Genomic DNA, 27,288 nt, shown 5'->3' on the forward strand with positions numbered 1-27,288 from the left:
TTCCGTACCCGCCTGGTACAGCGATAAGTCTACGGATTTACAACGCTAAAATTAGGGGTTCGATTCCCCTCAGTAGACTCAGCAGATAGCCCGATGTGGCTTTGTTATAAGACAACACACACACACATAATTTCCACATATCTGAAAAAAAAGTGTTCCTCACTCACTTAAAGGCAAAAGTTTAGGCATGATTAACTTTTCACACCTTTATTTGTCTTAATGTGGTTCTGGAAATATATCAATCACTGAGGAAAACATTTTGATGTATCAAGTACAACAAAGACATTTTACGGATCTTGATAAACCTGACAAGATCTGACGTGATCCATACCTAGAAACATGTTCTATCTCTAGTCTTAAAAGCTAAGTCTATTTTTATGTGAACTTTTCCATCACCTCAGCACAACGAGCTGACTTTACATTTCTTTCGCACATTTGATTAATTCGTGTGCAGTCTGTGAAGCGTCTGCAAGACTGAGACATATTAGCTGATTTATCTTTACATTTCTAACCCTAGTTTGTGGATTTGGCATGTCTAAGTTAGGACACAAACCGTGGTATGCAGCAACAAAGATACGTTTTCTTTTATTTGTTTGTTTTTGAATTTCGCGCAAAGCTGCACGAGGGATATCTGCGCTAGCCGTCCCTAATTTAGCAGTGTGAGATAAGAGGGAAGGCAACTAGTCATCACCACCCACCGCCAACTCTTAGGCTACTCTTTTACCAACGAATAGTGGGATTGACCGTCACATTTTAACGCCCCCACAGCTGAAAGAGCGGGCATCTTTTTACCACTATTAGTTGGTAAAAGAGTAGTCCAAGAGTTGGCAGTGGGTGGTGATGACTAGTTGCCTTCCCTCTTGTCTCACACTGCTAAATTAGGGACGGCTAGCGCAGATATCCCTCGTGCAGCTTTGCGCGAAATTCAAAAACAAACAAACAATTATTTTACGTATCACCAAACACACAAAAACATTTACTGAAGTTTCATTCTCATACGAATTAATCAAGATTTTGGCATGAAAAACTTAGCTATTCTATGATAAATGGAAGGTTGTTAATGCATACATACAGTGCATATCTGCCTTTCTAAGGCATAACGTAATTATTATAATATAAACTAAACTAAATGATTAAATTCTTTTTTATTACTGTGCAGAATTGGACGTTTTCTGGTGCCCCCAGTGGCACAGCGAAAAATTTGCGAACTTATAACACTTTAAATTGGGTTTCAGTAGCCGTGGTAAGCAGAGCACGGATAGCCCTGTGTCTAGTTCTGTGTTTAACAACAAACAATAAAACAACAACGGTTTTCTGGCTTGACATCAGCTCATCTGCACCACCTGTTGTGATTGTTTGTTTGCCAGGATCAAACGAAGGACATGTTGAGGTCTTCCTCTTTTGCCAATTATACCAACGCAATTCCTGACAATCATTTGGCAAAGACACGGAAGAAACAACTGTGCTGTAGATCTCTGTAACATATTGCGTATTTGTTGCTTTCAAGTCATCTAATAGGTAGATAATTAGTCAAAACATATCCACACGTATTCGTATTTCTACTTCTAAAATCAGGGGTTCGATATCATTTGATGAACACGACAGACAGTCCGATGTGGCTTCGCTACAAGTGGGATTAACGTTCATACTCAAGAGATGAACTAGGATAGCATTCAGAATAATAACCAATACATCACTGAGTGCGTTGATGGGCAGAACGTGGTTTTCAAAACACCGAATGAACTCTGGTGAAAGCAAGCACTGAAATTATTGTTGTTAGCGCATGCGCAAGTATTTGAAACTTTTGGAGAAAAACAACAACAAACAGGTCTAAGCAAATAACGCTCAAAAGAAGTCGCTCATGATGAAATCGATTAAATTAAACTAAACATAACAACTACTGTACTCAAGTGAAAAATACTGAACTTTAACCTTCTTGGAAATTATATTGCAAACGTTTGTGCATGCGTATATGAACTAATTTCGTGCACTTCCATTTACTTGGAAGTGATCGATACGCGAAACAAATTTAGCGCTTTTACCAAAAGAGTCTGGGAAAACACTGAAGAAGTGAACTGACCAACTGAATTATTCTGTAGACATGTCTAAAGAGTGTTACCACATGGCTTTAGATTTAATTTATATAACTGTTTGTAAAGTGACCGACTTCATAAGGGAAATAATTTGGTCTCTGATAAGTTATTGTTTGTTATTAAGCGCAAAGCTACACAAAGGGCTATATGTGCCCCATCCACCACTAGGGTTGAAACATGATTTTGACTATATTGAGCCTGTAAACTTACCATTCAACCACTGGAATGGGGTAGCATACGTGTGTTTAGAGTGTGCAAAAAATATATTACCTTTTACAACGTACAAGTCTAGCAAGCAAGTGACGTAACTTGAAATGTACTCTTTCTTAAAGGTGTTCGTTAGTAAGCGCAAAGTTATACAATATGTTCACAACGGGGCATCGAACTCCAAATTTTGGCGTTATACGTCCTCAAGCTTACAGCTAAATCTTCGGGAACGAATGGATTATCTGATATTCGTTAGATTATTACATCTCTTTGCTTGAAGATAAACACAAAGCTACACAATGGGCAATCAGTGCTCTGCCCACTACGGGTATCAAAACCCGGATTTTAGCGTTGTAAGTCCGCGGATACACCACCGCGAGTTAGATTATTAGGCTAACAAGTACTGAAAAGTTACTGCGCCTGACAGTTTTGTCTTTGTTTATTTGAAGTTAAGCGCAAAGCAACACAATGGGCTATTTGTGCTCTGTTCACTACCAGTATCAAAACCCGGATTCTAGCGTCGTAAGCCCGCAGCTATACCGCCGTGTCACTGCTGGGCACGACCTGACAGAAATACAAAATATATATTTTATTATCTCTAATGTTAAGTTTTTCACTAGTTCAACACATCTGAATCAATAGAACAGCGGGGATTAAACATTGGACTTCATTTCCTGAACACGAGAAGTTTCTCGTTTTCTTTACAGGAAAAACGTACAACAAAAATATTCCAAAAACGTGTGATTAAATATTTCGTTTCATTGTCATATTTTAAAAAGATTTGAGCTCCATAAACTACAAACTTTCTGTTATTTTTATCTCTTGGAAATAAATAGAATAAATTTATTTTTCTAGGTTACAAAAGTTCGTAAATAAGGTGCTAAATAGCTTTAAGGTTATAATTTAAATCAATGATAACAGTTAGTTACACAATTAACTGAAAAAAAATTGAAATCACGCCTGTTTGAAAGGACCGTTTTTCTGTTACCCACTGTCGTAAAACGAAAGCAAATTTGGAAGACGCTAAGAAACTACTATTACACCTACAACAGTGTTACACCTTCCTGATGTAATGTATGAACAATGTGAAACGGCTCTTCAACATAAACGCGATTACACAGAAACAGAGCTGATGGAAAGCGAAAATGAAAGTTATTTTAAAAGTACTGCCTCAACTTTTAGAAGAAGCACCTTTGTAATTTAAGCCTAAATATTTAAAAAAAGAACTGCATTATACATTGACTCGATCAGTTATGGACTTGTGTAGAATTTTTCTTTTCATTTATTATCCAGTGTTTGAGGGTTTGGGGAATACATATTTTTAAAATTAACGTAATTTTATCAAGAAAAATATTTTTGACTCTTACCGGTCAGTTTCACTTTTCTCTCTCTCTCTCTCTCTCTTTTTTTGACGACGTGAATGAAAGGGCCCGGCAAGGCCAACGGGGTTAAGGCGTTCGACTTGTAACCTGAGGGTTGCAGGTTCGAGTCCCCGTCGCACCAAATATGCTCGCTCTTTCAGCCGTGGGGGCGTTCTAATGTGACAGTCAATCTCACTATTCGTTGGTAAAAGAGTAGCCCAAGAGTTGGCGGTGGGTGGTGATGACTAGCTACCTTCTCACTAGTCTTACACTGCTAAATTAGGGACGGTTAGCGCAAGTAGCTCTCGAGTAGCTTTGCGCGAAATTCAAAACAAACAAATGATGTGAAAGAGGTTAATGGCAAACTTCGTGAGGGGGGGTGTATATATTGCAGTAGAGTGTGCAGAATTTTTCGACCGACAGTCTTTTTTTTTATTATTATTGATATGCTCTCCCCACATAAGTAATAAAAAAAAACCCAGCTATTTGTATGCAGAAAGTGAAGTGAAAAGACTTCCAAAGCTACGGTTGGTTTTGGAGAGTACACGTGTCTGAGGTTAACGTGATCCATATGAACACGGTGTACTGTTGTAATGTTACTGGTTATGGCTGTTTTATTGGAAAACTTTCTTCTACATAATTGTCTCCTCCCCTGGAACTATGCCAACCCCTTCGAGCAAAGTTTGAGTTTTCCGACAGCCATTACGGAACGTGAAGTCCAGCTTTTAACTTCATCTTTCTGCATCATAAGCTCCAAAGTCTAAAACTGCAAAAAAAGCAGGAGATTTAGTTATAGGAAATATGCTGGTTACTAAGCTTCCTCCTCGTCTCTGACGAAACAGTTAACTTGTCTGAGTTTTGTTTTTGCTGAAACTATGAAAAGCGCGTTCTTTTAGCACAACGTTCATTTCTTTATTGAAAACATAAAACACACTCCAGGGACGTCTAAAAAAACAACACAATCTGTGCTTTGATCATCAAGGGTATTAAAACATGATCTGGTCATTAAGTTCAAAATCAGGGACGGTGTAAGTTGTCTCAATAGCTTTATCACTGGTGCAGTCCCTCGGTGGGGTGGCAGTAAGTCTATGAATTTATGACGCTAAAATCCAGGGTAAGATAGTTCACGGCAGACACAGCAGATGACTCCATGAGAATTTCATCTTTACAAAAAGCAAATAATTTGTTTGTTTGTTTCGGAATTTTGGACAAAACAACTCGAGGGCTATCTGTGCTAGCCGTCCCTAATTTAGCAGTGTAAGACTAGAGGGAAGGCAGCTAGTCATCACCACCCACCGCCAACTCTTGGGCTACTCTTTTGTGAACGAATAGTAGGATTAACCGTCACATTATAACGCCCTTAGGGCTGAAAGAGCGAGCATGTTTGGCGCGACGGGGATGCGAACCCGCGACTCTCAGATTACGAGTCGCACGCCTTAACACGCTTGGCCATGCCGAGCCTTAAAGCAAAGAAACAATCCACAAATACAGACTGGTCTTGCACAGCATATTTCAATATCGTATAAATATTTCAACAGCTGTTTGTTTTTGAAATTCGCACAAAGCTACACGAGAGCTATCTGCGTTAGCCGTCTCTAATTTAGCAGTGTAAGACTAGAGGGAAGGCAGCTAGTCATCACCACCCACCGCCAACTCTTGGGCTACTCTTTTACCAACAAATAGTGGGATTGACCCTCACCTTATAACGCCCCCACGGCTGAAATAGCGAGTATGTTTGGTGCGATGGAGATTCGAACCCGCGCTCAGATTACGAGCCGAACAGTTTAACCCACCAGGCCATGCCGGGCCTATTCAACTGCTGTGACAATCCGAACAGTCATTCTAACCTTGACCAGCATGGCCAGGTGGTTAAGGCACTCCACTCGTAATCCAATAGTCGCGGGTTCGAATCCCGCTCGCACCAAACATACTCGCCCTTTCAGCCGTGGGGGCGGTATAATGTGACGGTCAATTCCACTATTCGATGGTAAAAGAGTGACCCAAACGTTGTCGATGGGTGGTGACGACCAGCCGTGCGCAAACTTCAAACCAAACGAGACCATTGTAATCTTATCTCTGCAACTTATATGTGAGTCACTTCGAGCATAAATAAGTGCAACTTGACATTTAGTATACCCCTGTAGGTCTTGTTGGACAGCAGTTGAATCAATTGGATGTACGTTTCATGGTAATGCTTATGAATTTCTTGTCTGGCAGTCTCTCTAAAGTCTTTTAAATGTCAAGATCAAACATCACCAAATATTCCAGAATTTTCTATTTCCGAATGAGAAGATGTTCTCGTGACTTCCGTGAAGTGCAATATTTTGAATTCAGTGAACACTTATCAAGGCAATAAGTCTTTCAAGTGCACCTCACCGACGCTACATATCTTACTCAATCAGGCGTATATTTTCTGTATCGATTGTTTGATTCACTCGAGATTATAATTCTTTCCACCGGTCAAACGTCTCCAAAATGTTTCAGTTGATTTCTTACGTCTACTTAAAAGTGCTGACATGTTTTTACGACTCTTGACGGAAGACCGAGCTGTTCCAAAGCTCTTGCAGCAAAGCAAAACACTAAACTGAATGTGACCCAATACTGAACTGAACGTGACTCAATACTGAACTGAATGTGACTCAATACTGAACTGAACGTGACCCAATACTGAACTGAACGTGACCCAATACTGAACTGAACGTGACTCAATACTGAACTGAATGTGACTCAATACTGAACTGAACGTGACCCAATACTGAACTGAACGTGACCCAATACTGAACAGAATGTGACTCAATACTGAACTGAACGTGACCCAATACTGAACTGAACGTGACCCAATACTGAACATTTTGTCGTGTTAATTTTACTCATCGCGTGCAATAACTTGTGAAATTCCTTCCATTGTCGTCTTTTGGAAAGGCAGGTGTTTACAACTACAAGTATATATATGCTTATTCAATATAAATTTACATGGGATGAAGGACCCCTTAAAATTATTAGCTCCTGGGCCAACACAACCTTAAATTCGCCGCTGCTTGATCAGTTTAAAAAGCCCCGGCATGACCATGTAATTAAGACATTCGACTGACAATCTCAGGGTCGCGGTTTCGAATCCCGTCACACCTAACATACTCGCCATTTCAGTCGTAGAGATGTTATTATGTTACGGTCACTTCAATTATCATTTGATAAAAGAATAGACCAAGAATTGGTGGTGATAACTTCCCCTACACTGCTAAATTGGGGACGCCTAGCGCAGATAGTTTTGCGCGAATTTCAGAAACAAACAGTTTGACCAGTTGTCACACATTTGAAAATATTTTTAGCCGTTGAGTTCGACTCGTAATCCGAAAGTCGCGGGTTCGAATCCCGCTCGCACCAAACATACTCGCTCTTTCAGCCGTGGGGGCGTTATAATGTTACGGTAAATCCCACTATTCGTTGGCAAAAGAGTAGTCCAAGAGTTGGCGGTGGGTGGTGACGACTAGCTGCCTTCCCTGTAGTCTTACACTGCTAAATTAGGGACGGCTAGCACAGATAGACCTCGAGTAGGTTTGTGCGAAATTCTAAACAAACAAATTTAAGACGCGTTAATTACATTTTATTCCCAACTCTAAGGTTTACGTCAAAACACTCAAATTATATGTCTACACCCGTAAATATGCAAATTATTCTAAGTTTACAACTAATGAAGTCTTAGCGTCAGTGAAATAATTTAATAATAAACACGATAAACATCAGATCTATTCTTAACACCGTCTTAACGATGTTGAATGTCTTGGTAATAACCAATGAACGCCGATAGCTTGACTTAACGTTTCCTGTCCCAGACACAATATAGTTGGTTCACGTTTCTTAAACAGTTGAGAATTTATTTTCTCCCACATACAAACATATGTGTTCACATTATTATTATATTTTTAATAAATTAAATCTTATGTCTGTTCTTTAAGAGTGTGGGAAGACAAACAAACTAACTTTCATTTACTGAACTACTAAATAAAATCGCGCATGATTTAACTGTTGAAAAACGATAATTTAATATCTTATAAATCAGAGTTCTAACTTCTTAGGCCCGGCATGGCCAAGCGTGTTAAGGCGTGCGACTCGTAATCTGAGGGTTGCGGGTTCGCATCCCGGTGGCGCCAAACATGTTCGCCCTTTCAGCCGTGGGGGCGTTATAATGTGACGGTCAATCCCACTATTCGTTGGTAAAAGAGTAGTCTAAGAGTTGGCTGTGGGTGGTGATAACTAGCTGCCTTCCCTTTAGTCTTACACTGCTAAATTAGGGGCGGCTAGCACAGATAGCCCTCGAGTAGCTTTGTGCGACATTCAAAACAAACAAACAATCTAACTTCTTTAGGGTTTTAAAAATTAAGGAAAATCCCTTTGTAAGGTAATTGAAATTCAGCAAGCGTTGCATTTACTGTCTCTATTGGTTAACCTGATTCTCAAGTGTGATCACATTCTTTCATTGCTATCTTAATTCTCAGTTTGTTTATTATACACTTCTATCAGTTTATTTTGAAGTTATAGAATAATTTAGTTTCAAAGTACGTATGGTATTAAAATCAATGACAGGGCGTTGCATATTCGATAGTGTCGTTGGACTACGAATTCAAGAGATCTCAGTTCGCGTTTCGCTCAGTTTTTTTGGCTCAGTGGATGTGTTATAAGAGTGGCGCGAAATCTGGATCTCGGTATTTAGTCAAACGAAGATGGATCAAGAGTTGGTGACGGATGTTACTGTTGATTAGCTGCCTTCCATCTAGTTTCTCAATTTACGGTCAAAAACAGCTGTGCGGCGTAGATAGCCCTTGTATATCTTTGCACAAAAAAAGACAAAACGAACTGAAGAGAAAATAAAAGAAATACTCTACCTGTACCACATCCAGACAGAAAAACTGGTTAATGTTATCTTTGAATATACAGAAAACAAACAGAGATATTTGTTACATCTTTTCAATTCCTTAGAGTATTTCTTTGAAGCTTTCCTCGACCGTAGTTTGAGATCTCTTGGTATGAATTAAGGCGTATTTTTCAACTACAATAACTTTCTATCTGGATATAATTATATTCAAGGTTTTAAAATAAATAGAAACATTTTAACTGAATCTGTCAGCCCAGCACGATACTGTAGAACTTTCAAGCTTCTCGAAGAATTACAGACATTTGGAGCTGAATCCACCAGACTTGGGCTCAATAGAACAATTTCAAGCTTCTAGAAAAACCATGGACATTTTAACAAAATCCACCAGTCCTGGATTCACTAGAACAATTTAGAGCTTCTAGAAGAGCCACGATCATTCTAACAAAATCCGCTAGTCCTGGACTCAATAGAACAATTTCAAGCTTCTAGAAAAACCATGGACATTTTAACGAAATCCACCAGTCCTGGATTCACTAGAACAATTTAGAGCTTCTAGAAGAACCACGATCATTCTAACAAATCCACCAGTCCTGGACTCATTTGAACAATTTAGAGCTTCTAGAAGAACCACGATCATTCTAACAAAATCCGCTAGTCCTGGACTCACTGGAATAACTTAGAGCTTCTGGAAGAACCACAATCATTCGAACAAAATCCACCAGTCCTGGACTCACTAGAATAATTTAGAGCTTCTAGAAGAACCACGATCATTCTAACAAAATCCGCTAGTCCTGGACTCACTAGAACAATTTAGAGCTTCTAGAAGAACCACGATCATTCTAAGAGAATCATAAGTCATGAACACACTAAAACAATTCAGAGCTTTTATAAGAACCACAGGCATTTTAACAGAATCCACCAGTTCTGGACGCACCACAACAGTTTCGAGCTTCTGGAAGAACCACAAACATTTTGACAGAATCCACTCGCCCAATGTACAATATTAAACTTTTGGAAATTTGTAACATAAATAGGTAGTATATCACCGCAGCACCATATATCTAGAAGCTGCGTCGTTATGAAATAATATTTTATACACCAGATAAAGGTGTTGTCAACTTTGAAAACTGTATAATTGGCGAATATTTATACAGACACATGCACACACCCTTTCTATATTTTTAACATAGAATTAGTTTTTATTATTAAGATTAATAATAAAATATTATTATTATTAATAATAATAAAAATATAAGTAAGATTAATTAAGAATGTTATTCACATTATATTCGCTGATCAAACAACGTCCTGCCACCAACCGATCACACTAGGGGAATGACTGTTTCACTGATAACACACCAATAGCTTAAAGTGTGACTCCGTTTTAGTTCCTAAAGCTATAGATCTGCACTTGTTCTCGTGATAATTTGTTGAAGGTAGAATTAAACATAAAAAAATATTTTGGTTTGATTATATCCACTAAAATAATACAACGAATAAAATTCTTTGAACAATGCTTCTAAACATGTTTACTTTTAACGACTTACTTTCCCTTGAAAAAAAAATTACAAAACTCACCTGAATGAAATATTTGCTTAACGGTAATTACTGTGTGGCGTTGCTTTCAATACTGTTGCTAAGGGAACCACACCAAACTTCTCGGGAAATTACTGTAATACAACTGCAGATCCAGAGACGTATTCGTTAATATTTTTCGTGTAATTTGTGGAATTACAGACGTACGCCAAATAGTTCTGTGTAAATCAAAGCTAATTCCTGTAAGTATGCGCGACTCTATATCTGGATTCACCTCTTTTTTTTTTTAGAATCTGATCTTTAAAAAATATTAGTCTATGAAGCTTTAAGTATATTTTTCATCACAAACTTTGAGAGAGTGAACACTATTTTATAGAAATTCTGTATAAATGCGATATTGTACTTATCTATAGAAAATATCTACATGAATCGCTTAACCTCTATTATTCATTTCTTATTTCTGTTATCCCGGCCCGGCATGGCCAGGTGGTTAAGGCACTCGACTCGTAATCTGAACCCCTGTCACACCAAACATGTTCGACTTTACAGCCATGGGGGCGTTATAATGTGTCGAGCAATCCCTTTATTCGGTGGTAAAAGAGTAGCCCAAGAGTTGGCGGTGGGTGGTGATGACTAGCTGCCTTCCCTCTAGTCTTACACTGCTAAATTACGGACGGATAGCGCAGATAGTCCCCGCGAAATTAAAAAAACAAACAAACAATCTGACACCCCACCCCCAGATTACTAAGTAGCAATACTGAGGGCTTATATATGTAAATATTGGGTTTCAATAATTGCGGTGGACGCAGCTCAGGTAGGCCTTTGCCTGGGTTTGTGCTTAGACACGAAGAGAAAACAAAATAAAAAATTAAGAGAGAAGCACTCACCATAAAACTCGCGCATATCCATTGCGTTAACAGAAACCAGCTGTTTACACTTGTGAAGTTCCCGAAAGAAAAGTTGAGTACAGGATACTAGGTTCACCAGATGTTGACTGTCTACTGGGATTCCTTCAGCAACGTCACTGTACCCAAAAAAATGGAGAGACTTATATAATTATATTACTAACTTTACTCTCACGTACACGTATATCCTCACTGTTTGTTATCCTTCAACTAAATCCACACGTATTTTATAATCACGTTTTTACACTTACCATCTCTTTCCTTGTTAGCTTATTCTCAGATATTTTATCATTACGTTATTAAACTTTCGTGTCTTTCATTCCTAACCTAAGTTTCAGGAATACGTTGTCGTCTTAATACACTTACTAATTATTCTCTTACTTTGCATGTGCCGATAGCCCTCGTGTAGCTTTGCGCGAAATTCAAAACAAAAACAAACCTTATTTCGCCCGGCATGCCAGGTGGTTAAGGCACTCGACTCGTAATCCGAAGGTTGAGGGTTCGAATCCCTGTTACACCAAACATGCTCGTCCGTTCAGCCGTGGGGGCGTTATAATGTAACAGTCAATCCCACTATTCGTTGGTAAAAGAGTAGCCCAAGAGTTGGCGGTGGGTGGTGATGACTAGCTGCCTTTCCCCTAGTCTTACACTGCTAAATTAGGGACGACTAGCGCAGATAGCCCTCGAGTAGCTTTGCGCGAAATTCAAAACCAACCAAACCTTTCCTCACCAACTAAATTCTTAGGTGCTGTTTCACACTCATTTTTCCTTTCTTTCGTGATATATTTCTCTGGTGTTTAGTTTCACAAATGGTATTCTTCTTTTCAGTACCAATCATCTTAGTTATTACTTGACTTCAGTTACATATTTCTGACTTATTGCTTAGGACTTTTTCATTAAAGTTATACCGTATGCTCTCAGTTTTCTGACAACTTAGTTTAGTTTTTCTCTGTTCATGTATGATTCTTAGCTTGTCTGATGAATTTCGACCAAAGCCACTCAAAGGCTATCTGCATCAGCCATCTATAACTTTAGAAAGATTACAGCAAGGTTCAATAACCCCTCAAAGAATAAGTCATTTTTTGTGTGCTTGTTGTGGTACTTGGAGGTAATGTCGATGGTACACGATACAATTAATACAAAACTAAAAATGCTTGCCCTTTCAGAGGTGGGAGCGTTATAATGTGACGGTCAACCCCACTTTTCGTTGGTAAAAGAGTAACCCAAGAGTGGGCGATGGGTGGTGATGACTAGCTGTCTGCTCTCTTGTCTTACACTGTTAAGCTGAGGACGGCTAGAGCAAACAGTCCTCGTATAGCTTGATGCAAAATTCCAAAGAAATCAACCCAAATCTAAATAAACATTTTTGAACAAATACTGATTGCATTAATACAAATATTCATTTTTAGGTTTAGCAAAGTTATTTAATAGAAAAACTGTATCAAATATAAGTAAATTTTCAGAGCTGTAGAATCGCTAACTGTGAACGAAGAAAGTTTTCATAATTAAAATTAATTTGTGACGGAAGAAGATTTGCACACTTGAAGTTGAAAATGGGACTTTTCAGAGGTTTAGGTGATTTCTGAGTAATCAAACGTTGCATGCAGTTTCGGACAGACGCATCTGTCACGTTAGGTCGAACTCGCCACCCGCGGATTGTTTGTTTGTTTTGTTTTTTTTAAATTTCGCGCAAAGCTGCTTGAGGGCTATCTGCACTAGCCGTCCCTAATTTAGCAGTGGTAGACTAGAGGGAAGGCAGCTAGTCATCACCACCCACCGCCAACTATTGGGCTACTCTTTTACCAACGAATAGTGGGATTGACCGTAACATTATAACGCCCCCACGGCTGAAAGGACGAACATGTTTGGTGCGACCGGGATTCGAACCCGCGACCTTCGGATTACGAGTCGAACGCCTTAACACGCTTTACCGTGCCAGGGCCCACCCGCGGATTACGAGTTATGTGTCCTACCTAATGAAATGGTATCAGTACCTTGCTGTTATCACATTTCGAGCTAATTAACAAGTCACAAATTATTTAAGTAAACTTTATATATACACTAACACAACAATTACCATAGTTTTATTATCCAACTGACACCAAAGAAAAGTTGTAAAAGGAAGTACAATCAATGTAATTATTGTTTGTTTCAGAATAGAGTTGGAAATTAAACAACGTTCCACACGAAACAACCATATAAGTAATTCTTACCTCACACTGTATATTCCTACGAATAATTGACAACTCAGTTTACACACTGCTGAGACAGAAAGTGATTAATAATGTATTTTTCCTCGAATACATTTCGAAAATCTCAATACTACTTACTGTATCGTTCCGCACGTGTCGTTGTTTTTTTCAATAGACATACACTGCTGGCCAAAATCTTAAGGCCAATGAACATGAATAAAAAATGTGTATTTTGGGTTGTTAGACTTAACCACTTATTTGAGTAGAGCTTCGAAAGATGAAAATAAGAAAAGGGAAATAAAAAAAAAAACTCTTTTAGCATTTAATAGGGAAAATGTGAACACTATGAAATTAGACTATATACTAGCTGGTCAAAAGTTTAAGACCATGCTAAAAGGAAGCGTTAATCGGTAAACACGTAATGAAATTTAGTCATTTGTGTTCAAGCATTAGCGTTGTCAACGTTTCCCACTGACATCTCCTGTGTTACATTGGGTAAAAACATGGCAAAGGCTAAAAAGTTGACAGAGTTTGAACGTGATGGAATTGTCGAGCTGCAACAGCAAGGTTTCTCTCAACGTGTCATCGCTCATGAGATTGGGTGTAGTAAACCTGTTGTTGTAAATATCTTAAAAGACACTGAGGGATACGGAACGAGAATTTCAAGTGGTCGGCCCAAGAAAATTTTGCCAGCGTTGAGCAGGAGGATTCGACGGGCTGTTCGGCAAGGCATCAGCCGATCGTCGAACCAGATTAAGGCCCTTACGGACGCAGAGTGCAGTTCAAGAACAATAAGACGGCATCTACAAGAGAAATGCTTTAAAAACCATAAACGTCTTCAAAGACCACGCCTCCTTTCACACCACGAAACATCTCGGTTAAACTTTGCTGAGAAGCACCAAACATGGAACGTAGAAAAGTGGAAGAAGGTTTTGTTCTCTGATGAGAAAACATTTAACCTGGATGATCCAGATTGCTTCCAACGTTACTGGCACGATAAAGATATCCCACCGGAGACATTTTCTACATGACACAGTAGAGGAGGTTACATCATGATCTGGGGTGCTTTCTCCTTCCATGGAACAATGGAGCTTCAGGTTATACAGGGGCGTCAAACAGCAGCTGGCTACATTGGCATGTTGGCGAGAGCATCCTTATTAACTGAGGACTCTCGCTTGTGTGGAAATGACGAGACATTTTAGCAGGACAACGCTGCAATCCACAATGCCTGCAGGACAAAGGACTTTTTCATGGGGAATAACGCGATTCTTTTGGACCATCCAGCGTGTTCGCCCAAACTGAACTCCATTGAAAATGTTTGGGGGTGGATGACAAGGGAAGTCTATAGAAATGGACGTCAATTCCAAACAGTGCATGATCTTCGTAAAGCCATCTTCACCACTCGGAATAACATTCCAGCCAGCCTTCTGCATACGCTTATATCGACCATGCCAAAGCGAATGTTTGAAGTTATTTGCAATGACGGCCGTGCAACTCACTACTGAGACCTCTTGTTGGGCATTTCCTACCCTGTATAGGACTTCCTTTTGGTATGGTCTTAAACTTTTGACCAGCTAGTATTTAGGTTAATTTTACAGTGTTAACATTTTCCTTATTAAATGATAAAAAAGTTTTTATATTTATTTTCTCTTTTCTTATTTTCATCTTTCGAAGCTCTACTCAAACAAGTGGTTGAGTCTAACAACGCAAAATGTATATTTTTTCTTTATGTTCATTGGCTTTAAGATTTTGGCCAGCAGTGTATTTACGAAGCTGTGGGATGTCACCTTTGTATTAATACTAAACAGTGTTATGGTAGATATCACGTTACAATGAGTATAATAGAATAATCCTCCATGTATTAAATCTAAACGTATACGTTTCGCGAGTTGAGGGCTAAGAAGTGAATAACTGTCGTCAAGACATAACATAAAACAAACAATACAAACTTCCTCCTTTGTTAACGTAGGACTCACAGAATAACTGTCGTCAAGACATAACATAAAACAAACAATACAAACTTACTCCTTTGTTAACGTAGGATTCACAGAATAACTGTTGTCAACACACAACATAAAACAAACAATACAAACTTCCTCCTTTGTTAACGTAGAACTCACAGAATAACTGTCGTCAACACACAACATAAAACAAACAACACAAACTTCCTCCTTTGTTAACGTAGAACTCACAGAATAACTGTCGTCAACACATAACATAAAACAAACAACACAAACTTACTCCTTTGTTAACGTAGGATTCACAGAATAACTGTTGTCAAGACACAACATAAAACAAACAATACAAACTTCCTCCTTTGTTAACGTAGAACTCACAGAATAACTGTCGTCAACACATAACATAAAACAAACAACACAAACTTACTCCTTTGTTAACGTAGGATTCACAGAATAACTGTTGTCAAGACACAACATAAAACAAACAATACAAACTTCCTCCTTTGTTAACGTAGAACTCACAGAATAACTGTCGTCAACACATAACATAAAACAAACAACACAAACTTACTCCTTTGTTAACGTAGGATTCACAGAATAACTGTTGTCAAGACACAACATAAAACAAACAATACAAACTTCCTCCTTTGTTAACGTAGGACTCACAGAATAACTGTCGTCAACAGACAACATAAAACAAACAACACAAACTTACTCCTTTGTTAACGTAGAACTCACAGAATAACTGTCGTCAAGACATAACATAAAACAAACTTACTCCTTTTTTAACGTAGGACTCACAGAATAACTGTCGTCAAGACACAACATAAAACAAACAACACAAACTTACTCCTTTGTTAACGTAGGATTCACAGAATAACTGTTGTCAACACACAACATAAAACAAACAATACAAACTTACTCCTTTGTTAACGTAGGATTCACAGAATAACTGTTGTCAACACACAACATAAAACAAACAATACAAACTTACTCCTTTGTTAACTTAGGATTCATAGAATAACTGTTGTCAACACACAACATAAAACAAACAATACAAACTTACTCCTTTGTTAACGTAGGATTCACAGAATAACTGTTGTCAACACACAACATAAAACAAACAATACAAACTTACTCCTTTGTTAACCTAGGATTTACAGAATAACTGTTGTCAACACACAACATAAAACAAACAATACAAACTTACTCCTTTGTTAACCTAGGATTTACAGAATAACTGTTGTCAACACACAACATAAAACAAACAATACAAACTTACTCCTTTGTTAACTTAGGATTCATAGAATAACTGTTGTCAAGACACAACATAAAACAAACAATACAAACTTACTCCTTTGTTAACGTAGGATTCACAGAATAACTGTTGTCAAGACACAACATAAAACAAACAATACAAACTTACTCCTTTGTTAACGTAGAACTCACAGAATAACTGTTGTCAAGACATAACATAAAACAAACTTACTCCTTTTTTAACGTAGGACTCACAGAATAACTGTCGTCAAGACACAACATAAAACAAACAATACAAACTTCCTCCTTTGTTAACGTAGAACTCACAGAATAACTGTTGTCAACACACAACATAAAACAAACAATACAAACTTACTCCTTTGTTAACTTAGGATTCACAGAATAACTGTTGTCAAGACATAACATAAAACAAACAATACAAACTTCCTCCTTTGTTAACGTAGAACTCACAGAATAACTGTTGTCAAGACATAACATAAAACAAACAATACAAACTTCCTCCTTTGTTAACGTAGAACTCACAGAATAACTGTTGTCAAGACATAACATAAAACAAACTTACTCCTTTTTTAACGTAGGACTCACAGAATAACTGTCGTCAAGACACAACATAAAACAAACAATACAAACTTACTCCTTTGTTAACGTAGGATTCACAGAATAACTGTCGTCAAGACACAACATAAAACAAACAATACAAACTTACTCCTTTGTCAACGTAGGATTCACAGAATAACTGTTGTCAACACACAACATAAAACAAACAATACAAACTTACTCCTTTGTCAACGTAGGATTCACAGAATAACTGTTGTCAACACACAACATAAAACAAACAATACAAACTTACTCCTTTGTCAACGTAGGACTCACAGAATAACTGTTGTCAACACACAACATAAAACAAACAATACAAACTTACTCCTTTGTCAACGTAGGACTCACAGAATAACTGTTGTCAACACACAACATAAAACAAACAATACAAACTTACTCCTTTGTCAACGTAGGACTCACAGAATAACTGTTGTCAAGACATAACATAAAACAAACTTACTCCTTTTTTAACGTAGAACTCACAGAATAACTGTCGTCAACACATAACATAAAACAAACAACACAAACTTACTCCTTTGTTAACGTAGGATTCACAGAATAACTGTTGTCAAGACACAACATAAAACAAACAATACAAACTTCCTCCTTTGTTAACGTAGGACTCACAGAATAACTGTCGTCAACAGACAACATAAAATAAACAACACAAACTTACTCCTTTGTTAACGTAGGATTCATAGAATAACTGTTGTCAACACACAACATAAAACAAACAATACAAACTTACTCCTTTGTTAACGTAGAACTCACAGAATAACTGTTGTCAAGACACAACATAAAACAAACAATACAAACTTACTCCTTTGTTAACGTAGGACTCACAGAATAACTGTTGTCAACACACAACATAAAACAAACAACACAAACTTACTCCTTTGTTAATTTAGGATTCACAGAATAACTGTCGTCAAGACACAACATAAAACAAACAATACAAACTTCCTCCTTTGTTAACGTAGGACTCACAGAATAACTGTCGTCAAGACATAACATAAAACAAACTTACTCCTTTTTTAACGTAGAACTCACAGAATAACTGTCGTCAAGACATAACATAAAACAAACAATACAAACTTCCTCCTTTGTTAACGTAGGATTCACAGAATAACTGTCGTCAAGACACAACATAAAACAAACAATACAAACTTACTCCTTTGTCAACGTAGGACTCACAGAATAACTGTTGTCAACACACAACATAAAACAAACAATACAAACTTACTCCTTTGTCAACGTAGGACTCACAGAATAACTGTTGTCAAGACATAACATAAAACAAACTTACTCCTTTTTTAACGTAGAACTCACAGAATAACTGTCGTCAAGACATAACATAAAACAAACAATACAAACTTCCTCCTTTGTTAACGTAGGATTCACAGAATAACTGTCGTCAAGACACAACATAAAACAAACAATACAAACTTCCTCCTTTGTTAACGTAGGACTCACAGAATAACTGTTGTCAAGACACAACATAAAACAAACAATACAAACTTACTCCTTTGTTAACGTAGAACTCACAGAATAACTGTTGTCAAGACATAACATAAAACAAACAACACAAACTTACTCCTTTGTTAACGTAGAACTCACAGAATAACTGTTGTCAAGACATAACATAAAACAAACAATACAAACTTCCTCCTTTGTTAACGTAGAACTCACAGAATAACTGTTGTCAAGACATAACATAAAACAAACTTACTCCTTTTTTAACGTAGGACTCACAGAATAACTGTCGTCAAGACACAACATAAAACAAACAATACAAACTTACTCCTTTGTTAACGTAGGATTCACAGAATAACTGTTGTCAACACACAACATAAAACAAACAATACAAACTTACTCCTTTGTTAACTTAGGATTCATAGAATAACTGTTGTCAACACACAACATAAAACAAACAATACAAACTTACTCCTTTGTTACCGTAGGATTCAAAGAATAACTGTTGTCAACACACAACATAAAACAAACAATACAAACTTACTCCTTTGTTAACGTAGGACTCACAGAATAACTGTCGTCAAGACATAACATAAAAAAACAATACAAACTTACTCCTTTGTTAACCCAGGATTCATAGAATAACTGTTGTCAACACACAACATAAAACAAACAATACAAACTTACTCCTTTGTTACCGTAAAATTCACAGAATAACTGTTGTCAACACACAACATAAAACAAACAATACAAACTTACTCCTTTGTTAACTTAGGATTCACAGAACAACTGTCGTCAACAGACAACATAAAACAAACAACACAAACTTACTCCTTTGTTAACGTAGGACTCACAGAATAACTGTTGTCAAGACACAACATAAAACAAACAATACAAACTTACTCCTTTGTTAACGTAGGACTCACAGAATAACTGTTGTCAAGACACAACATAAAACAAACAATACAAACTTACTCCTTTGTTACCGTAGGATTCACAGAACAACTGTCGTCAACAGACAACATAAAACAAACAACACAAACTTACTCCTTTGTTAACGTAGGATTCACAGAATAACTGTTGTCAACACACAACATAAAACAAACAACACAAACTTACTCCTTTGTTAACGTAGGATTCACAGAATAACTGTTGTCAACACACAACATAAAACAAACAATACAAACTTACTCCTTTGTTAACGTAGGACTCACAGAATAACTGTTGTCAAGACACAACATAAAACAAACAATACAAACTTACTCCTTTGTTAACGTAGGATTCACAGAATAACTGTCGTCAACAGACAACATAAAACAAACAATACAAACTTACTCCTTTGTTACCGTAGGATTCACAGAATAACTGTTGTCAACACACAACATAAAACAAACAACACAAACTTACTCCTTTGTTAACGTAGGACTCACAGAATAACTGTTGTCAACACACAACATAAAACAAACAACACAAACTTACTCCTTTGTTACCGTAGGATTCACAGAACAACTGTCGTCAACAGACAACATAAAACAAACAACACAAACTTACTCCTTTGTTAACGTAGGACTCACAGAATAACTGTTGTCAAGACACAACATAAAACAAACAACACAAACTTACTCCTTTGTTACCGTAGGATTCACAGAATAACTGTTGTCAACACACAACATAAAACAAACAACACAAACTTACTCCTTTGTTACCGTAGGATTCACAGAACAACTGTCGTCAACAGACAACATAAAACAAACAACACAAACTTACTCCTTTGTTAACGTAGGACTCACAGAATAACTGTTGTCAAGACACAACATAAAACAAACAATACAAACTTACTCCTTTGTTAACGTAGGATTCACAGAATAACTGTTGTCAACACTAAACATAAAACAAACAATACAAACTTACTCCTTTGTTAACGTAGGACTCTCACGGAGTAGCTTTTGTCAAGAAACAACACAAAACAAACAAATACTTGCATAATATAAAAATTATCCCCTCGTTTACAGGATGTTTATAGAGAGTATTAATAAGAAATGCTAAACAAACAATACAAATTTACACCCTGGTTATCATACAGGACTTTTGGTCAATACCCGATAAAATAACGGGAAGTGCCTGTACCACACGATCAGGCTTAGATCTCATATGATAAAGTGAAGGAGACATTTTCATACTTGAACAACAACAGTTTGGTTAGAATGAATCAGCTGGTTAGTTTTCTTTTACCTTCGTATTTGAGGCATTAACACGTGACTGACTGAGGAGCAAATGTCCAAGCACTTCCGGCGTACTTGCTTAATCTTGTCTCGAACTTCCGGGCTGTCATGCCGGTTTCCGACCGAGATGAGCAGGTCTCGAAAGAGTGCCGTTTGGTAGTTTAACTCTTCGATCAGCTACAAAGAAAAACGAACCTTAGAGTCTTTTGCACTTGTGTTTCACACGGCTGAAAACAAAGAAATGAGTTTGAGAAAAGTTAGCTGTAGTTCTACAAAATAATAGAACGTAATTATTTATTTAGTTGATAGCCAGTAATTTGGGTTGTTAGAAAGGTAAAGATTATTTTAGAACAAAGCCGTATGGGCTCTCCATTACGTCCACCGCGGAGAATTGAACCTTGGATTTTAGCAATGAAAGTCCATAGACTTTCCGCTATCACACCGGGGGAACGTTTTGATTGGTTCAGTCAACAAGTTGAATTACTAGGGACAGGTAGAGACGATTTGTTTGTTTTTTTGTTTTGGAATTTCGCGCAAAGCTACACGAGGGCTATCTGCGCCAGCCGTCCCTACTTTGGCAGTGTAAGACTATAGGGAAGACAGCTAATCATCTCAACCTCACCGCCAACTCTTGGGCTACTCTTTTACCAACGAATAGTGGGATTGACCGTGTAATTATAACGCCCCCACGGCTGAAAGGGCGAGCATGTTTTGGAGTTATGGGAATTCGAACTCGCGACTCTCAGATTACGAGCCGAGTGCCTTAACTGTATATGTAATTTCTGTGAGGGTTAAAAGTTTTCGGTAAAAATATTAAACAGAATTTGTCAACTTGTCGTAAGACTTGAACTACAGTCAATCATATTTTGTTATCAATATCATTGGAAAATGTATATATATGGGTGTAATATTCTCAACTGTATTTAATATATGAATATTTAAAGTTTTAACAGTCTGAAAGTATTTTTTTTTAATTTGTATTCTGGATTTCGATTGGTTGGTGGCGCAGCTCTTCAGCCACGTAATTAAAGCTAACACGTGATATACAAATACATAGTGTTTAGCAAATTTGAAATATACAGGCATAATCAAATACGTTCAAGATATAATAGTCTAAAACAATCAATCAAATCAGAATGATGTATCATACAAAATCCAAAAATAATTGAACCTTATTAGTAGTATATTATAATTAGACAATGTAAGAAATCAACATCTTATTTAAATAAAGTTCAAAGACCTTCCAAATGTTGTTGTGTTTTTTATAAAATTACTTTCATAAGGGCTGGTTTTAAGATTTTTTTTTTAAATATTTATTAATAGGGCCCGGCATGGCCAAGCGCGTTAAGGCGTGCGACTCGTAATTTGAGGGTCGCGGGTTCGCATTCGCGTCGTGCCAAACATGCTCGCCCTCCCAGCCGTGGGGGCGTTATAATGTGACGGTCAATCCCACATTATTTGGTAAAAGAGTAGCCCAAGAGTTGGCGGTGGGTGGTGATGACTAGCTGCCTTCCCCTCTAGTCTTACACTACTAAATTAGGGACGGCTAGCACAGATTGCCCTCGAGTAGCTTTGTGCGAAATTCCAAAACAAACAAAACAATTTATTAATAGTTTTGGTTTAGAGGCTCATTTGTTTGATTTGAATTTCACGCAAAGCTACATGAGTGCTATGTGCACAAGCCGTCGCAATTTAGAAGTGTAAGCTTAGAGAAAAGGTAGAGAGTCATCACCACCAACCGCCAACTCTTAGGCTACTTTTTTACCAACGAAAAGTGGGATTGATTGTAACTTTATAACGCTCTCACTGTTGGAAGGACAAGCATGTTTAATGCGACGGGAATTCGAACCTTCGACCTTGAGATTACGAATCGAGCGTTCTAATCACTTGACCATACCTTGCCAGTGTCATTTAGTTTTTGGTTTACTTTCAATGGATTAGTTAACTGTTGATAGAGGGCGCTAAATACCTCTTCATATAGAGTTTTTTTTTTTTTTAAGGGTAAAATGCCTTCTTGTCCCTAAAAGAACAGAGCCACAGCTACGTAGAATCAGGTGTATTAATATGTAGATACAGCACGTCGTGTGCATTACAAGAAATAAAACCCGCTACGTGATTTTATTTAGAGTGAACATTTCTGGCGTATTTCTCTCTTGTTTTGCCGCCCAAAACTTGTTGTAGAAACTGCAGTAGTAAGACTTTGATAATAATGACCTAGTTAAGTTTGCTTATTACGTTGAAGTTCAAAGATGAAACAAACCGCGCGACACACACGTCGGAGCGACGACAATGAAACACATCCTCCAAGTGAAAAGATGACACATCTTGGAGCAGCGTTGTTGGCACACTTCAGTTAGTGATACGTCGAATTTACTTCCTAAGTGTGAGTTAAAAATACCTTTTTTTTTATCCTATTCCTCTAGCTTGTATGTCTAGTTCCCACTTAGAAATAATCATTAGTCATTGATGAATTGGCTTTGAAGCTTCATATGTATATACGTACGTTCACAATTCTTATAAGTTTAGATATTTTAACAGCACCACTAGTTCGAAAGCCCGAAATGTCTTAATAAATAATAACTGAATTAATAGTATCCAACGAATGTTTGAAGAACAAAAAGTAGAATTTAAATAATGCCAGTTTTGAATTAAGCATAAATTTACACAGTGAGTTAGTTGTGCTCTGCTCACCACAGGGATCGGAACCCGGTTTCTAGAGGTGCGAGTCCGCAGACATTCCGCTGTGCCACTGGGATGAGGGTTGAATGGTGCATGAGTTATAAACATCCTTAGAATGATGCGTGAACAAACAGAAATAGTACAATACGCAGAAGACTTGTCAGCTGAGAATCATGGTCTAATTATGTTGTGCGAAATGAAAAACGTTTCAAAAAACAACAACAAAAACTTCTTTGTTTATTTTTGAACTTTGCACAAAGCTACACGAGGGCTATCTGCGCCAGCTGTCCCTAATTTAGCAGTGTAAGACTAGAGTGAAGGCAGCTAATCGTCACCACCCACCGCCAGCTCTTGGGCAACTCTTTCACCAACGAATAATGGGATTGACCGTCACATCATAACTCCCCCACGGTTGAAAGGACGAGCATGTTTGGTGTTACCGGCATTAGAATAAAACTTACGTTATTTAAAACATAACAAAACTTGACGATCCGTTAAATTCAGTAATAACTAATGGACTATTTGTTCTAGTAAACCTTACAACCTCTATGATCACTAATTCCATAAATTACTCAAGGGAAAATGTTATTTACTTAATCCACTGTCGAAAATGTAATTTTCAATATGTAGGTCAAACCAAGACAACTGTACTGTACAGGCACGTTTTAATAACCATACATCAACAACAATAACAACAAAACACTTTAACATGGCTGGATTCTCTCTCCAAGACACTAAACTCAATGGATATAGGGACAAATTCTACATCAAACAGAAACAGGGTAATTAAAGAATCTTATTATCACTGTTAAATTCTGTGACACCAAGTGGAAACAATCCCCATCCCAGGGTTGTTCACTAGCCTCTGTAAAGATTTCCAAAAGTAAATTCATAATTAAACTTAGTTTATTAGCATTATTATTTCTTTTATATACTGGTTCGATTTCCTATATATTGAGTTAGGGTTACATTATTATTATTTTCTATATTTTACTTTTTGTCATTATTTAATGTTATTTCTATTGTTTATTTTGATTTTATCTTTATAAAAATTAGTTAACAACTATTATAACTATTATATGAACTATGCAGAAAACGAAGTCTGACACAAACAGCTCCAGGCTATAATTGGCTAATTCTCAAGACCAACTAATATTAAACATCTGGTTCACGTGACATTCAAGCCTATATATTTCATCACACTCATTAAACATGACCCTTCATTCTTCTGCAGAAGAATAAGTCATTCACTAGAAAACGCTCTAGGTTTGGGTCCCGTTTTGAAAATATTACAACTGTTGCAGGTGATTCTGTGTACTAAATATTTGACCTGGATTTGTAATCTCTATGATGGTCAGACTTTCAGGGCTCTCGTCCTCAATCTGCATGTCGCGGGTTCGAATCACCGTCACACCAAACATGTTCTCCCTTTCAGCGGTAGAGGGCGTTATATGTGACGGTCAATACCAATATTCGTTGGTAAAAGAGTAGCCGAAGAATTGGCGGTGGGTATGATGACTAGCTGCCCTCTCTCTAGTCTTACACTGCTAAATTAGGGACGGCTAGCGCAGATAGTCCTCGTGCAACTTTGCGCGAAACTCAAAACAAACCCTATAATGTTAATTAAATTCAGAAACAAACACACAATCCTTGTATTAGTAAAGGAAACATTTTGTGAAAGAAGGTCAGAACGAACAGTTACATTTAATAAATTACTTTTAAGACCTTTCAGTTTTGCATTAAGCACAAAGCTGCACAATGGGCTATCTGTGCTCTGCCCACCACGGGTATCGAAACCTGGTTTTTAGAGTTGTAAGTCAGCAGACATACCGCTGAGCCACTGGGGGGTAAGTTATTGTTGTTGTTTTGAATTAAGGACAAAGCTACACAATGCGTTACCTGTGCTCTGCTCACCACGGGTATCGAAACCCGGTTTTAGAGTTGTAAGTCCGCAGACTGGGGTTATAGGGAATGAATCCAAGAATCGTATCCTATTATGGATATAGTTACATTTTATCACCTTTATAATTCATAACCGAAAGTTTAGGGTGTGTTCAGCTATATCGCGGCTCGGACATTAGACCTTTCACTTAGCAACAAAGTACGCTAATCACTGGGCTGCGTTAACCTGCCAAAATTATTTAGAGCGAACCTGATGAACATTCAGCTTAAATTTACATCTGTGAACTCCGTGTTGTTTTTTATATTAAGGCTGATGAAATTTCTAGGTATGATTTCACATTTTACAGTTGATAGATAAATTGACTTTTGTATAACAAAATTAAACGGGCCACAAAATTATTTGACGTATTGTCGAAATTCAGTTTCATTCATCATTATCCTTAAACTCTAAACAAAAGTTTTGTTTCTCTGAAGTTAAGCACATATCTGCACAATGGGTTATCTGTGCTCCGCCAATTACGGGTATCTAAACTCGTTTTCTAGCGTTACAAATCCACCGAAGGAGGAGAAACCTTATTATTTATTTATCTATTTTATTTTTATTTATTTTATATAGAGTACATTCGTGTATACGAGACATATTAATACTAGAAGTTTGTTTGTTTGTTTCTGAATTTCGCACAAAGCTACACGAGGGCTATCTACGCTAGCCGTCCCTAATTTAGCAGTGTAAGACTAGAGGGAACGTAGCTAGTCATCACCACCCACCGCCAACTCTTGGGCTACTCTTTTACCAACGAATAGTGGGATTGACCGTCACATTATAACGCCCCCACGGCTGAAAGGACGATCATGTTTGGTGCGACGGGAGGTGCGAACCCGCGACCCTCAGATTACGAGTAGCACGCCTTAACACGCTTGGCCATGCCGGACCTATTAATACTAGAAGTAAACAACTTTGTAACACCAAAATGTTTTTTTTTATTTACGTGAGTGTTTGATTAAATAAAAACAACATTTTGGTGTTGTAAGGTCGTTTATTTCTAGCATTAAAGAAAAACTAATGGAACAAAATCGACATGAAATAACAGATAAATTGCCTCTCCTAGAATGATGACACGACCATTATCAAATAGAAGAAAGCAGAATTCGTTTATCATTTTCGTGTATGAAAGGCATAAGTTCATTTGAAATTTACCAAGATCCATTTTTTATGGACGTCTAAGCACGTACACGTAACTGATTCGTTCCTGGGGGAAATTAGAAGATTAGAAGTGGTTTACTGAAATGCTGAACAACCCGATCTGCTGACGACGGTCTCAGAAAAGGTTAAGGTTTCCGGGTTAATTTTTGGCGAACTTAATTTGTCTAGTGGTAGAAAGCTTTTGATTTTAGCCAAGAACGAACTTGTGTGTTCTCATCAGATTTAACAAATACAGAATGTACGGTTCCCAAACATAATCTGTTACCATTCAACGAAAAAGTAGACCTTCTGAGTCGTGTATCTTAAGCATCAACTCGTCTTAACTTCTTAGAACGGATTATTATCTTTTTGTGTTTGTTTGCTGCTAAGGACAAAAATGGGGCCCGGCATGGCCAAGCGTGTTAAGGCGTTCGACTCGTATTCTGAGGGTCGCGGGTTCGCACCCCGGTTGCACCAAACATGCTCGCCCTTTCAGCCGTGGCCACATAATAATGTGACGGTCAATCCCACTATTCGTTGGTAAACAAGTAGCCCAAGAGTTGGCGGTGGGTGGTGATGACTAGCTGCCTTCCCTCTAGTCTCAAACTGCTAAATTAGGGACAGCTAGCGCAGATAGCCCTCGATTAGATTTGCGTGAAATTCAAAACAAAAAAACAACAACAACAAAGGACAAAAATGGACAATGGGCTGTGATTGTGCTGTGCTCAGCGTGGGTATCGAAACCTAATTTTTAGCGTTATAAACTTTCGTATTTATTACTGGACTAGTGTGGAAGGAGCAAATCATTATTATCATTTTTTTATTTTAC

General features: G+C 37.6%; 1 protein-coding gene across 6 annotated transcripts in view; it reads right to left on the reverse strand.

Annotated features, from left to right (window-relative positions):
• LOC143222413 (regulator of G-protein signaling 7-binding protein A-like) overlaps positions 1–27,288 on the reverse strand; it is a 161,757-nt gene that overhangs the window by 15,798 nt on the left and 118,671 nt on the right. For all 6 annotated transcript variants that reach the window (XM_076448914.1, XM_076448909.1, XM_076448911.1 and 3 more), the window contains 2 exons: positions 20,706–20,872; positions 10,958–11,094 (listed from right to left, as the gene is read on the reverse strand). In XM_076448914.1, coding sequence (XP_076305029.1) covers positions 10,958–11,094; positions 20,706–20,872 — 304 coding nt within the window. The remainder of the gene's footprint in view (positions 1–10,957; positions 11,095–20,705; positions 20,873–27,288) is intronic.

This window comes from Tachypleus tridentatus, chromosome 8 (genome assembly GCF_004210375.1).
Source record: "Tachypleus tridentatus isolate NWPU-2018 chromosome 8, ASM421037v1, whole genome shotgun sequence".
Taxonomy (NCBI): Eukaryota; Metazoa; Arthropoda; class Merostomata; order Xiphosura; family Limulidae; genus Tachypleus; species Tachypleus tridentatus.